Source organism: Anarhichas minor, unplaced genomic scaffold (assembly GCF_050575085.1).
Source record: "Anarhichas minor isolate MPS153535 unplaced genomic scaffold, ASM5057508v1 ptg000039l, whole genome shotgun sequence".
Taxonomy (NCBI): Eukaryota; Metazoa; Chordata; class Actinopteri; order Perciformes; family Anarhichadidae; genus Anarhichas; species Anarhichas minor.
The window spans coordinates 59,928-75,000 of record NW_027466485.1 but is presented as its reverse complement, the minus strand read 5'-3'; the positions used below and the strand labels follow the sequence as shown (position 1 = coordinate 75,000).

Here is a 15,073-nt window from a genome sequence, read left to right as displayed (position 1 = left end):
GATGGCCCTTGCAGATCAACAGAAGACAAAAGTCATAAAAACAAGATACAGTAAATGTACCATAATGTAAATTTTTATTTGATGCGATTGCTCCAATCTCAACATTGACAAACTGCAGCTTTTAATACGTGATGGAGTTTTAGCTGGTAGTTGAGTAAAATACATGTCAGGTATTGTTGGTTATAATACAAGCTGACAATAACCAAAGGTTCCTATTGCACTGTAAAATCAGTCCAAATAATAAACTTCTATTTTCAAATTTGCTTTGATTAAACACCGCTTAACGCCGACTACTGATTCATTCTAAATTACAGCTCATTAATTGTCGTGACCTAATTTAAATTCAAGTCCCTCGGCTACACTTATCCTTTTAAAATGGAATCATAAGAAATGCTAATGAGAGTGTTGACACCATCATTTTTATCAGTCTAAATTGTGTTGGTGTAAGTTGCCTAGTTGTTGTGGACAGTTTGACGTAGATTATCTTGAGTGTCTGGGTCATGATTTCTGGATTTGTTTTGTATTTTTGGCGCTCCGAGCACCACAAGTGCCCCAAACTCCCATTATGCTAGAGAGCAGGCAGACATCTCTGCGGCTGATACCTCCAACACGCTTCCACTCAAACTAAAACAATCACGATTGATAAATAGCACTTGAAATAGGAGGGAAAATATGGATTTTTGACTTTGGGGTGAACTGTCATTTTCAATAACTAGATTCCAAAAACTATTTGCTTTTAGCAGTAGCGGACCATGAGTGGGTGATAACAGTGAGTTCATCGGTCTTACAAAGCCCCTGGTGTACTGGTTCATCAGGTCCACTGATGCAGCCTGCGCTAGAGCCTCCTTGACATATGAAGGCGGAGGGATGTCTGGAAAGCCTTGGCCCAGGTTAACAACAGATGGGTCAGCTGCCAACGAAGTAAATGCCACCCTACATTGAAAATAAAACAAGCAATTACTTGACAGCACTAGATATATATATATTTTTAAAAAAGGCTTTTGACCAAAGAACACATTTCTAAGAAAAACCAGACGAAAATATATTTTAAACTGCAGTTTTTCACCCAAACCTATTGTTATGATTTGATATCAACATTGACTGACGGCTATTTTTTTCTGTTCCAAGCACAGCCGACAATATGTGTGTTTTCCTCGCATGTTGATGTACATTAAATCAACCATAGTGAAAAAGACACAATACAATACAAATACATCAATCCTTCAGTAAAAACCACTCCCATTACCCATTTAAATTAGTTTAAATGAGATGTATCAAAATCAAATCAAATAGCATGAAGAATACAGAGCTACAGTACTTCACACACTACATGCCAGACTTACTTTGCTCTTGTCTAACATCAGTAACCTGGCTGGCTTTCATGTCATAACGGTACAGTGTGAAACGGAAACCTGACAAAGAGAGGAATGTTTTAAACTCACCAGACATTCTTGTCCAGTCCCTCGATTCTCTTGGAGTGTGTGTGCCGTGACTTCATCATGTGCTGCAACGCAAAACGGAGACGCATTAGAGATATGCCTTAAATGAACATCTTCAGTCTTCCTTTATATATTGCAATCCCAACTACGGACTTCCCTGTCCAACGAGCTGTGCGATGGAAGTAAAATAATCATCAACTACTCACTCTGATGGCAAACGCTAACATACCAGGACTTTGATCAGTGTGTTGAGCTGTTGAGACCATGTCGGTGCATAAGCTTTCTTTTAACAGTGTCTAGTTTTAAGAGAAGTCCTGCCAATTAGTTTATCCCCAACCGCACGATATAGCTACATTCAAAGAGCTTTAGAGTGGGCTTACCTGTGAAGTGCAGAACCTTCTCCTGCAGTTCACGTTAGCCGAGTGATGTGCAATAAGCTTGGAGCGATTCAGGACTTGCCGTGCAATGTTCATGCTGCACAAAAAGAGAGATGAAAAGTACAATGAGAGTTAATTGTTCTCATCGTGCCCCTATTAGAAGTTCTGCATACATGTACATGGTCACACAGGCGGTTTGCTCCGGTGTATGTTGCCACCTGTGCATCTATTTGCAGTTGTTGGAAGGTTCATGCTACTGACATTTTTTTTTCCACTACTACTTTTCCAGCACCACTATTCTTAGACACCAATAGTTACAAATGTCACCACAGATCTAAGTGTGGTGGCTAGATCCGACCAACACGCTGTACGTCTTCTCTGTTCAACATACATTTGAAGAAGACTACTTTCAAATGACCAAAGAAAGACATCAGGAATTAGACTAACACATGTTGGTTGATGCATTAGTTCAGTTTGAACAAATAAACATGACATTATGTCATAGTTAGAATGACATTGATACTTTCCCTAACTTCTAAAAAAAAAGGAGGCCATAGAAACTTGATCAAACACATTAAACAGTAACATTGACAATATACAAAATAATTTATTTGCTTTTCTGTTTCATCATTCCGTATGTTTAGATTTGATACAATCTGTCGGACAAACAGCGTATCTGAAGGGCTCACCTTGGGCTCCAGGGAATAGACAGCAGCCTTCTCTCACTGTTTCAATTTGATTTAACTTTGCAAAACTACAACAGTAGATGGGGCCATTGTGGGTCCGTGTACGTTTTAGTCATCTGTTTTACCGTTAATTCGGAAAAACCAAAATACGGAAATACCATGGTATTCTCGTTTTTCGTTTCAAACCAAAAACGGAAAAACCAAAGTCAAATAACGAGCCGTATTTCGTTTTTGCAAATCCCTTTTTTGTTTTTTCCTTTAAAACGAGACGCAGAGCACAACAGGTAACCCGGAAAGAAGAATATTTCAAAATAAAAGTGAAGACGATATAATGACCGTATGCAAGAAATTAATACATTAATTAATTAATTAATCTGGGCCGATGGGAGTGCGTTAGCATCAGTAGTTGACTACATGCTGTTTAATATTCATTTATCTATGTACACAGCAATAATTAAGTTTTCGATTAATCGGTGCATTGATGTTTGATGCAATACAGTTCGTGCACTGCTGTCTGTCCACAGGTCTCAGTTTTCGGTAAGTAAGCAATTTATAACCATATGTGTGTTGTATTTGTTCTAAAACAGAGTTTTCTTTACACTTTAAAACAGTGTTTGATCGAAAAAATCATTTAGCTGACTATCAATTGTGTGTTTGCTACTTTAGCTAACGTCACAACAGCTAACGTTAGCTTAGTTGCTACTTTAGCTAACGTCACAACAGCTAGCTTAGTTGTGTAGTAACATAATGTGAAGGTGACATGTATGTTAACATTAAGCTAACATGATATTGCTCTCAAGTGTTGCTCTTGGTGAATTCAATTTTAGTAGCTTTTAGACTGTTTTATTAGCGTGTGGACTTCACAAACATGCAAATGTTAATGGGCTATTTAATGAGTTGTAGACTGGCCATGCTGATTGCCAACTGTATATTCCTGACTGGTTGCAAGTGTGCTTTCAAATATTTTCAGTATGGTAGAATTAGACAAAGCGGATTCCGCTCTCAAAATGATTCTAAACTGCTTGTATTTGGATAGATTGAATAATATTATAGATAAAACAAGTGAAATATATAGTTATATAGTATATAACAGTATAATGGAACAGGTTCCAAAATGACAAATCTGCTTGACCTCCCACGCCCTCTCTGACACAATAAGCTCTACAACGTCTGTTTGCTTCACTTTATCAAAGCCAAATCTTTTTATACAGCCCTCTGTCATGTTGTGCTATGATTTGGGAGAGTTTTTAGCTTACACCTGCATCATTAAAAAAAGATATTCATGCTTTCAGTGCGAACCTGAAACTTTTCAATTTGAGCTGTGTTCCATCTTCAGTCACCATTAACCAGTAACATATACACAATACCTTCACATCTGAACACATCTCACAAGTGTTACCTGTATTCTAGCATTATATTATTAAAATAGACCTTGTAGTTAAAGAACTAAAGTCTTTTTAGTATGGGTATGCAATTTTCGAGCAGAGGCCTAAAAATAGGGCTAGGGATTAAAAGGTTAAGCAAGGGGAATACAATCCTTTGTCAGACCCCACCATGCTGCATTGTGTGGTGTCTTGACTACATTGTTGAATATAGAATATCTTGCCTATAGCAACAAAGGTGTTTCCTTCTCAAGCTACCTAACCTGCAGCTGTCCCAAGGTGCATCTCTCTGCTTCACAGTGACTGGATATTTGCTTCCAGTGGGAGGGATCAGGTGGAGGTATTTCAACCGGCACAGACACCAGATATGTTTAAGAAGCAGTAAAACAGTTAGGAGTGAAGCATTTTTAGACATCTAACAGAAGTTGTAAAGTGTGTTTAAAAAGAGTGAGAGAAGTGAAGAATGGGCGCTATGAAGTGGCTGGTGATTTTTGTCTTGCTAGGCATATGCTCAAAGGTACAGTAATGGAATAAAACCTGTTATAATAATATAAATCTTATTTCAAATTCAAGCACAAACATTTTGTTGTGAGAGCACAATGCAATGCAACATTATAAGTGGCTACCTTGTTGGTAGTAACTTGATTTGTATGTACATAAAAGTATTGTTAACAATATTTTCTCATCTACAGTGCCTTGCATAAGTATTCACCCCCCTTGGATGTTTCATCCTTTTGTTGCTTTTATACATGAAATCATGGTCAATATAATTTGGCTTTTTTGACAAGAATTTGCAAAAAAAAACTCTTTAATATCAAAGTGAAAACAGATTTTTACAAAATAATGTCAATTAATTAAAAATATAGAAGGTAAAGTAAATGATTGCATAAGTATTCACCCCCTTCAGGTCAGTATTTAGTAAATGTACCTTTGGCTGCAATCACAGCACTGAGTGTGTGGATGTGTCTCACTCAGGCTGGCACATCTGGACACTAAGATTTTTCTCTATTCTTCTTCAAATCAGCTCAAGCTCTGTCAGGTTGCTCAGGGATCGGGCGTGAACAGCTCTTCTCAAGTCCAGCCAAAAATTCTCGATTGGATTGAGGTCTGGGCTTTGACTTGGCCACTACAGAACATTCACCTTGTGGTCTTTGAACCAGCTTTTGCTGTATATGTAGCTTTTGCTGTATGCTTGGGGTCGTTAGGGTTAGGGTTAGTCTTGCTGGAGTATAAATCTTCTCCCAAATTGTAGTTCTCTTGCAGACTGAGTCAGATTATCCTCCAGGATTTGGCGATATTTTTCTACATTCATGTTCCCGTCTACCTTTACAAGCCTTCCAGGGCGTGCTGCTGAGAAGCATCCCCAGAGCATGATGCTACCACCACCATGCTTCACGGTGGACATGGTGCGTTTGTGGTGATGTGCAGTGTTTGGTGTTCACCAAACATAGCGTCTAGTCTGATGGCCAAAAAGCTCAATTTTTGTCTCATCAAACCAAAGAACCTTCTTCCAATTGACATTGGAGTCTCACACATGCCTTTTGGCGGATTCTTTCTACAGTGTCTTTCTCTTTGCCACTCTCCCATACAGCTTCGACTGGTGAAGAACCCGGGCAACAGTTGCTGTATGTACAGTCTCTCCCATCTGAGTCACTGAAGCTTTGAACTCCTTCAGAGTGGTCCTAGGTGTCCTGGTGGCCTCCCTCATCAGTCCTCTTCTTGCCCGGTCACTCAGTTTGTGAGGACGGCCAGCTCTAGGAGATTTAAAGAAGTGCCATACTCCTTCCAATTCTTAATGATGGACTGAACTGAACTCTGTGGGATGTCCAGTGAGCTGGAAATATTTTTGTAGCCATCTCCTGACTTGTACTTTTCAATGATCTTTTCTCTGAGTTGCTTGGAGTGTTATTTTGTCTTCATGTTGCAATTGTAGCAGGAATACTGATGAACCAGAGACTGGACCTCCCAGACAGGTGTTTTTATACTACAATCACTTGACACACATCAACTGCACTCAGGTCATCTCCATTTCACTACTTGTGACACTGCTGGCATCAACTAGCTGGACTTCTGTTGAATTAGGTCAGTCACTTTAAAGGGGGTGAATACTTATGCAAACACTTATTTTACACTATATATTTTTAATTAATTGACATTAGTTTGTAAAAATCTGTTTTCACTTTGACATGAAAGAAGCTTTTTTTGCAAATTCTTGACAAAAAAGCCAAATTATACTGACCATGATTTCATGTATAAAAGCAACAAAAGGGGAAAACATCCAAGGGGGGTGAATACTTATGCAAGGCACTGTATATTTGCAGGCTGCAGCCCAAGGTACTGTATGTTCTCTTTTACCACAACTCCACTGTAGATGTTTATATCATTGTCATATATGATAATAACAAGGCAAGTCCAGTAACAACCAAGTCCGCGATTCTCAGATGGACCAGGGTCACCGGAGCGAGCTCATACAAGATCACCGCCACCTCCAAAAGCTCACCAAGCAACGCCGTTGTTTTTGCCACATTTGGTCCAAACACAGTGCTTGGCTCTGTCAACTCTCTGTCCCCAAACATCGTGTATACATTCACAGTTGAAGCCCTGGATAATTCCCAAGTAACACTGAGCTCTGCAGCTGTTGTGTCATCCACAGGTGAGGTACTTGCTTCAATAACTGTCATGTTTAAGCACTAAATAACCCAATGTTTTATTCAGTGCTTCATTGTTGTGTATATTTCCATTAAAAAAAAAATGTTTACGACATTTTCTGGTGTTGCATGTGTTTGACTTGGTCTAAAAATGCTTTTAAGAATTTGCCCAGTACAGTTTTTACTGCCATATTCAGGCACACGACTTCTCTAAAAACAGTCTGAAAAATGAATGGTGGATCCAGTATAATTACTGACATTACAATATAAATTGAAACACCTAAATGTTACTTTAATGATGGGCAGCTGACGACATACACTGAGTGAAGGACCACAGAAGAGTCACTATTAGTTCAGTGACAATATAAGAGGAAATCTTTTTATTGATACAGTCAGTGTGTGGATTTCTCAAACATACACAGGCAGATGAGACAAAATGAAATGTTTCCCGTTACTAATCCCTGAAATTTGTAGGTAAAAGGTAGATTCCACTGCCGATTATTGCTGAGAAGGTGGAGGACATCCCTCGCATCTCGCTATCAACTGTGACTATTTCAGCCTCTGGGATGATGGATCCCATCCAGACAGTGAAGACGAACGATAGCGAGACCTTGATGGCGTCGTTCAACGCGGAGACCGGGGCGACTCATTACATCATACGAATCGAGGATGCCAATGGCTTATTTCAGAGAAGACACAGTGTCCTCCACCACCGCTGAGATTAAGTCCCTCACACCATACACTGAGTACATGCTCAGCATCATGGCTGCCAACGGTGGAGGCCGGAGCCAGCCGTCTCTTCCTCAGACTGCAAAGACAGGTATACTTTACATATTTGTGTGCAGATTTACTACATTCAAATCTGGGAAACAAAACTTCATAAATACTGAATAGAGTGGCAATGCAGTGGCAAAATAACTAAGGGCTGGTTTATGTGTAGAAATGAGTCGTACATTCATGGAGAAACAATGTGTACTGTTCTCATTGATCCCCATGCCCTTCAGAAGTCACTTGATTTGCCTCATTGTCCTATAGCAAAGCCACTATACAGTAGGCCCGCTGTGAGTCAACTTCACTGTTTGTATTTCTTACCCAATAAATGCATCAGCACCCCTCAGGGCTTCTCCTGTATCGGTGGTAACTATACCTGACCCCTTTATGCCAAACACAATGTTGACCTCTTCCTGAGAGAGAGGTGGGGGGATCTGATTCACATGAGCCAAACTAACATGCTACAAGCAGTTGCACCATTTTTTCTCCACTCTTTGTCATCATGCATCTCTGATTTCATTGTATTGTACTTCTGTAGGCTACTTAATATGTCAAATATCTCAAATTGGCTTTAACATACATGAATGTATTCATATATCCTTACATGTTAAAAATCTAAAAACATACTAAAAAGTTGATCACATCTAAATTTAAGTTCCCACATCTGAGGCGAAAAATTACTTAAAAGTAAGAAAAAGAAAAGAAAAAGACTTAAAAGTCCATGAAAACTTGGCTTCAAAAACAGAAATACTATAATACTAATGCCTAAATAAAACATCTCATGAATGTCAAACTTTTTTCTCCTCCACAGTTTTGCCTCCTCCTCAGCTCTCTGCCTCGTCTCCCAGCAATGACAGCATCATAGTATCCTGGGCTCCTGTTGCTCACGCTGTCCAGTACACACTGTCTATATACGAGTTTGGCTCAAACACCAGCATGAAGCACAACACCTCCAACACCAATCTAACCATCTCGGGCCTGGATGCTGGCTCCCTCTACGTCATTGAGAGTTTCGCCTGGGACCTCGAGGGCCGAGAGGGAGAGGGTCTGTCCATCAACCAGACAACAAGTAAGGAGGCACTGAGACACTTCTCTGTGTGTTTTGTACTCTGCTGTGTTCATCAGATCACATTCAACAGGAGAGAGACACACGCTAGCTCCTGTGGTCCATGTGCCTTTATAATAAATAATACGTGAGAAATATTATACATGAAAAGAAAAAACAAATAAATAATTAGGAATACAATTTTACACAAACTCTCATTTGCATGATATTTGGTTTTCAACAGTGTGAAGTGTGTCAGGTGGCCTGTTTAGCTCTAGTTGTGCCTGCACAGTTTGACAAAGACACGTTCCCACCTTCAAATCATAACTTATCCCTAGAACAGCAGAAACACTTTCTCAGAAACATTTAACCTCTGCACAGTCCCAAATCTACAAGTCATAAATACAAAGAGACCAAAACTATTACCTCACTGAATATTATGAAGCATCATTGTGAAACCGTTTGCAAAGGAGCATTCATTTATTTCCCCTTTTTTAAGCCTCAGAATCAGATTTGGAAATGTCCATCTTTGGCGCCCCCTAGTGGTATAATCCAAACATACAAATCCGGACATAAAGCATGAATTGGCTAAAAGCAACACTTATGCTGCGTTCACCCCAAACGCGTCGCGAATTATTCGCGCGAGTAGATTACATACAAAGTGTATGCACAGACACGATGAGACTGGCGCGGCGCGAATCTGCGATGGCGCGTCGCGTTGGACGCGAATTTGCGGCGCGATTGACGCGAATCCGCGTCAAACGCCAAATTGCCCCAACGCGCGAGTTGAAATTTTTCAATTTCTGCGAAATATTCACGTTACGCCCCGGCGCGATAGCCTATCAGCGTTGAGTTGCTCCCCCTGTTATCAGTGACGTCCTGCCGTTGTTGAATCAGGAAATAAATACTGTAGCCGTCTGTGTTCACCCAGAGCTCTACGATACCTCATACCTCGGAGAAGACAAGTACAAATCGGCATCATTACGTAGTTATTTCGGAGTCCCTTTTTGTCGGTTTATTGCCGTTAAATCACAGCCAAATCAGTTTATTTTGTGTTCATACAGCTGAAGTAAACAGCGACTTGTGTGGCTTGCTAGACACAGTGAATACAGCTCGATAAAATCCACAGAGCTCCTCTGGACAATATTATGAACCAGACATGACGGCGTTTAGTTTCCCGGGATATCTGTGACTTCCACAACACGTACTAAGCAGAAATAGAGATTTAAGATTTGGAGTCCTTATGAGACTGATTTTCTTTCTGGTTATGATCATGATACGTGTATGTCTCTTAGCTTGTGTATCACTTGTGTCTTTCAGTGCCCTGTTGTCCAGAGGCTGTGTCAGTCTCCATGGTGAGCACTGACACTCTGGAGGTCACGTGGACGGCCTCGCAGGGGGCACAGCTGTACCAGACTCGAGCTGCAGACGGTTCAGAGGTTATCCTGTGTAACGACACGGCACCGGTGTGCGCCCTCTCTGACCTCAGCTGCGACAGTCCCTACAGCGTGCTGGTGACACCCTGCAATGAAATCAGTGGATGCAACCGTGCATGCAAAGCTCACACCAAAAACACAGGTATAAAACTTCTGTTCTTATACCGTAAATGTATCCAGAACATATCCAGACTGAGCCTGACTAAACAATTAACAAATATTTTCTACCAGTATGAGGCAAAAAGCTGCGTTTTTTATATTTTATGTATAAAAAAAACCCACTTGATAAAGTCACCAGTGAGTGTATGATGTGTACAGTTTGTTTTAATGGCTATATGATTGATATATTCTCAGCTAAATAATTGAGCTGCACAGCCATAGTCATTATTTTCACCTCTGGTGGTCAAACATTTAGGTAGGACCCTCAAAGGTCTGAACAAACTCAATAAAGTCAACTTGAATTCCTTCTTTCTTTCGTCCCTATCAGCTCCCTGCATGCCGATGAATCTGATGCTGAATCTGAAAAACTCCTCTTGCGTCAGCGTCAGCGTCAGCTGGACAGCAAACAACAGTGCTGCTTCTTACACTGTGAGCGCGTCGGGAGATGATGGCGAACACACCTGCACCACCAGCGGAAACAGCTGCGACATCACGGACCTTCCCTGCGGCTCCATGTACGAGGTCAGCGTCACAGCAACCGACCCCTTCGGACAGAGTTTACACAGCTACTCTGACTCTCTGGAAACAGGTGAGTGTGGTGTAATGGGAAAATATGTTGTAGTATCATGTGAAATTTTAATGAATGTAAAACTAATTTGTGGACCACAAAGACAGACACAGAACAGCAGTTTCTGCAGATGATTTTAATTAGTTTTATATCCAGGTGTCTTGTTATCTTTTCCCACAAGGGTCAGAAGTGAAGAGACACTGTTTCTTTGTTGGTAAAACAAAGATTGAGACAAGACCTTGAAACCGGAACTGAATGTCCGCAGGAACAGACAGCCTGTGTCTGAAATGCCATACTCCCCTTTTGACGCATTATCTGAAGTTGTAAAGGCGTGAACCTTTGTATGCATAAATGATGTTGAATATTGCACTTCGTCGAAGCATTCACGCAGTCTACTGAATACGTAGTTGCTGTGCTTTCTTCCCTCTTGCAAGAGAATAAACGGAAAAAGACAACTTTGAATCTTCTGATGACTTCATTATTGATTTGCGAACAAAAACTCTCTCCTCCCGATTAACCTAGAAATTTTCCACCACAGTGGTCAAAGGGTTGGATTGATCCATGTAATAGGAAAAGTACAGACAGGCATCTGGTTGAAGGAAAAATCGATAAAGGGTGACTGTGGCTAAGTGGAGAGCAGGGTCGTCCTTCAATCCATCGGCGGTTCGATCTCCGGCTCCGCTATGCAGGTGTCACTTAGCCCCTGCGATCAGTGTGTGAATGGGTGAATGATGACAAGTAGTGTGAAAGTGCTTTGAGTGGTCGGAAAGACTAGAAAATTGTTATACAAGTACAGTCCATTTACCATTTAAAGAAGCATGTTTGTGGCGTGTGTTACCACGAGCCTCCAGAACAGCTTCAGTGCTCCTTGGTAGAGGTTTTATAAGTCTGTGTTGCTCCACTACTGACAGCGGTGTCAGAGTTATACACTTATAAAAGCATCTTTGGTCCAAAATCTAGGCAAAAGGATTATTCAGATCTTTTACTTAGGTAAAAGTAGCAACACAAAGATGTAATGGGACAGATTTGGAAAAAGAAGCAGAGCCATGGATTTCCTCACTTTTAGCCCTAACTATGAGTTAAGCTCCAAAAGCACTCTATATGCTATAAATGGAGATATATTTTATTATTTAATTTGATTCAGATAAAGGGTTAAAATACTATTTTATACATATATTCTAACAACTTCCGGCCTAGGCCCTTTATACACCGAATACAGATTTGAATACAGATATTTCTGTGACATAAACAGATAACAGATGGTAACTTTGTGCTCCACCCCCAACATCCTCATATTTCATCTTCTTTCACAGAACCCTGTTGCCCGGTCAATCTAACAGTCGACCAGGTAACGCAGGCAGTGACCAACGTCTCATGGTCTCACGCCAAAGGAGCACATTCGTTCATCACTTCGCTGCCACACCCAGGACTCCCACTGCCTCATGGGATGCATCAGTTTCTATTCATAGCCATCCATTATACTTTTTATAATATGGAAGCAATCATGAACATATAAGTGACATAAGAGCTTCCCATACAGGCGCCAACCGCCAGGTCTGAAACATTACGCCAAACTTGCTTTTTCTCTGCTGGCCATCAGAGGGCGACTCCTCTGGTTCAAGAAGTCTGATTGTATAGAAGTCTATGAGAAAATTACTTGATTTATTACCTCAGTAAACACGGTAAACAAGGTCTCAATCACTAATTTCACATCTTCTCCAATACAGCATGATGTTCATTGAGTGAATTATGGTCCCATTTAGAGTGAAATATACAATAAAGCAGGGTATGCTTTAGGGCGTGGCTAACTTGTGATTGACAGGTCACTATCACAGCTTTAGGTTGCTGCTTACAACTTTAACCCTTTCACATTGTGTTTTCAAGTCATGAAAGTTAATTGTAACATTTTGGTTGCCGACAAAAATGTCTTGTTCAGCGTTTGGTTGTACTTATAGCTCCACCCTCTCGTGCCTCTTTTGGTTGCAAAAAAACCAAGATGGCGATGGCCAAAACGTCACACAAATGGATATAATTAGTGATCAGCAGTATTTATCCAAAGTTTGCTAACAAACATTGGCTAACAGCCACTCGCTACTGGTCATAACAGACCAAGTCAGGCCGTAGCAGCAAATTCCTTTAGTGTATTAAACTGAGCAATGGAGCCCTTTATTGCTTGTGAATTCAATATTTTAGTTGCAAGCGGGGGAGAATGTTTGAGTTATTCTTTAAAAGGTTACATAATATCTCCTTAAATCAAAATACTGTTAATATTTATATCTCAAAGACGCATGTGTAGAATACACAGACTGTCATGTTACTGTCTTTGAAATGGTCTCTCTCTCTCTCTCTCTCTCTCTCTCTCTGGTAGGTGCCTGCCTGTCCGTCAGGCTCTACAAGATGGCTGGTAACTCTCTACGGGTTTATTGACGCAGCGCTGGCCACAGCTACATCACAGATATGGTGGGCAGCAGCAACAACTACACCTGCACTGCCTCTTCTGGGGAGAGCAGCTGTGATGTTGGCAACGTCCAGTGTTGGGACGTGTATAATGTAGTGGTGCCTCCGCTCACACCAGAGGGCAGCAAAGTCCTGTTCTGCCCCCAGAGACTGTACTCAGGTATGACATCTCACAGTAATGTTTAAAGGGGATGTCAGATGTTTCTGTTGACACAGATTTCTGGAATGCAAATGTACATTGTGCACACACAGTTGGTAGTTTCACTACTATTTCATTAATGTTATATACTTATATAAAGGAATTGTATCAGCTTTATTTGGGATTGGAACATAGCCCAAACATACATTTAGATCATTAGCAACTACAGGATGAAAAAGGTTGGATAATTAATTGATTAATTATCAGTGATTAATTGTCAGTACCAGTTGATGTGTAAGACCGCGATCTACATGTTCCTTGTAAGTCAAACTGGAACTGAACATTTTCAGAAATCAAGTAGGGAGGAATTTGGCTCACTCAACTGTTTGTATCGGAAAAAAAATATACAATGAAATGTATTAAAATATATCTACGTACATATTCTGCAGACCTTTGTTGCTCTTCCCTACAAAGTGAGTGTTGCCTTCTATAACCTAGTTGTCATCATGGTGTCATCTCTCCAGGCTCATGTAATGTAGGATCTACAGGATGTGGATCTGTTGGTTTAGCTGCCTGTCATGTCAGATTGTTGATGAAGGTCAGTAAATATGCCCCCCCCCCCCCCCCACAGTGAAAGCTCAGGAACAGGGTGTTGTAATGAAAACAGTACGTTTGGTGGACCGGCTTCCTGTACCCAGAGACCCCTGAGGTAGAACGTGTAACTTAATACACAGTAGCTTTTATGATGCATCGTTTAGAATGTTTTAAACTTTACATTTGTGACTGTTTCCTTCATCGCAGTAGATGGGTCACAGTGGTGCTTCAGACAGGATACTTTGGGAGAGGGGGATGACACACAACTACTGTTGTAACTACTGTCCCCAGTTGGAATAACACCTGGGACGTTTATCTTCTATGCGTCATAACCACTGGGCCACAAGGGCGCCTGGTACACTGCAACTGGTTTGATTTAAGAATGAGGACATGGGGTACATCCCAAGTCTCTTAACTGCATCCCCGTTTCCCTCACTTGAGTCCTTTCCTTGCGTCTTAGTCCCTCCCACCAGGGATGCATGGAGGAAACCATGCGAGGAGAGAGGAACGAGGAAATATGTTTTAAGAGACATGAGACGTCCTTTCCTCAGTTGCGTCACGTGAAGCGACGTCTGTTTCTGATGACGGAGGATCAGATGATCACAGCTGGATCAGGTGTCAGTCGGCTTTAACAGCTGGAGAGACTTTTGATAAGTTTGTGTCTGTTCACATGATCACTGTACTTAATGATAGTAACTAATAATACTAATAACTAATAAAGACACACAGTAATCATCACTGTAGAGGTGTTTCTCTCTGTAGTCTGTTAACAAACTGTGTCCTGTGTTCTGTTTATAAGAGCAGGATCGATTTCTACCAGCGGAATGCGATCTCTTATTTATGAATTATTTGCGTCTGTATGTTTTGAAATTCACTTTTGAAAGTGTTTCGTCTCTCCAGCTCTCTCTCTGTTAAAAATAACCTTATTTGTTTAAAGTGTTTGGAAACCAAATGTTATTGAACTTTTGTTCATATAGCAGTTGGCTACTTTTAAAATAAAAGTGCGCAATACACTACTTTTGAATTCATTATTGAACTTTGCCATAACAATGCGATTAATCGCGATTAATCGCAAAAAAATCCATGCGATTAATCGCGATTAAAGTCGCGGGTACATTACGGATGTACCCGTAGTCTGCTGAAGACTTCCTCCACTGCTGCCAGTGAGCAACGGACTTTCAAAATAAAAAAAAATGCGTTAACCCCAATAAAATAATTGTCGGCGTTAATTAATTAATGCGTTAACGCGATAATAACGCGTTAACTTGCCCAGCACTAATATATATATACACATATATATATACGTATATATATATATATATATATATGTATACGTATATATATATATATATATATATATATATACGTATAT

The 15,073-nt window shown here is 40.5% G+C and overlaps 1 protein-coding gene and 1 pseudogene across 2 annotated transcripts in view; one reads left to right on the top strand and one right to left on the bottom strand.

The window, feature by feature from the left end:
• LOC142967851 (kynurenine--oxoglutarate transaminase 3-like) overlaps nucleotides 1-1,912 on the bottom strand; it is a 4,708-nt gene extending 2,796 nt beyond the window's left edge. For both annotated transcript variants that reach the window (XM_076107456.1, XM_076107455.1), the window contains exons 1-4: nucleotides 1,820-1,912; nucleotides 1,443-1,504; nucleotides 789-933; nucleotides 1-7 (exon numbers count right to left, since the gene is read on the bottom strand). The exon at nucleotides 1-7 is cut by the window's left edge and continues 143 nt beyond it. In XM_076107456.1, the coding sequence (XP_075963571.1) occupies nucleotides 1-7; nucleotides 789-933; nucleotides 1,443-1,504; nucleotides 1,820-1,912 (307 nt within the window). The remainder of the gene's footprint in view (nucleotides 8-788; nucleotides 934-1,442; nucleotides 1,505-1,819) is intronic.
• Nucleotides 1,913-4,347: 2,435 nt separating this feature from the next.
• Nucleotides 4,348-11,980, top strand: LOC142967858 (fibronectin type III domain-containing protein 7-like; annotated as a pseudogene).
• The last annotated feature ends 3,093 nt before the right edge of the window (nucleotides 11,981-15,073 follow it).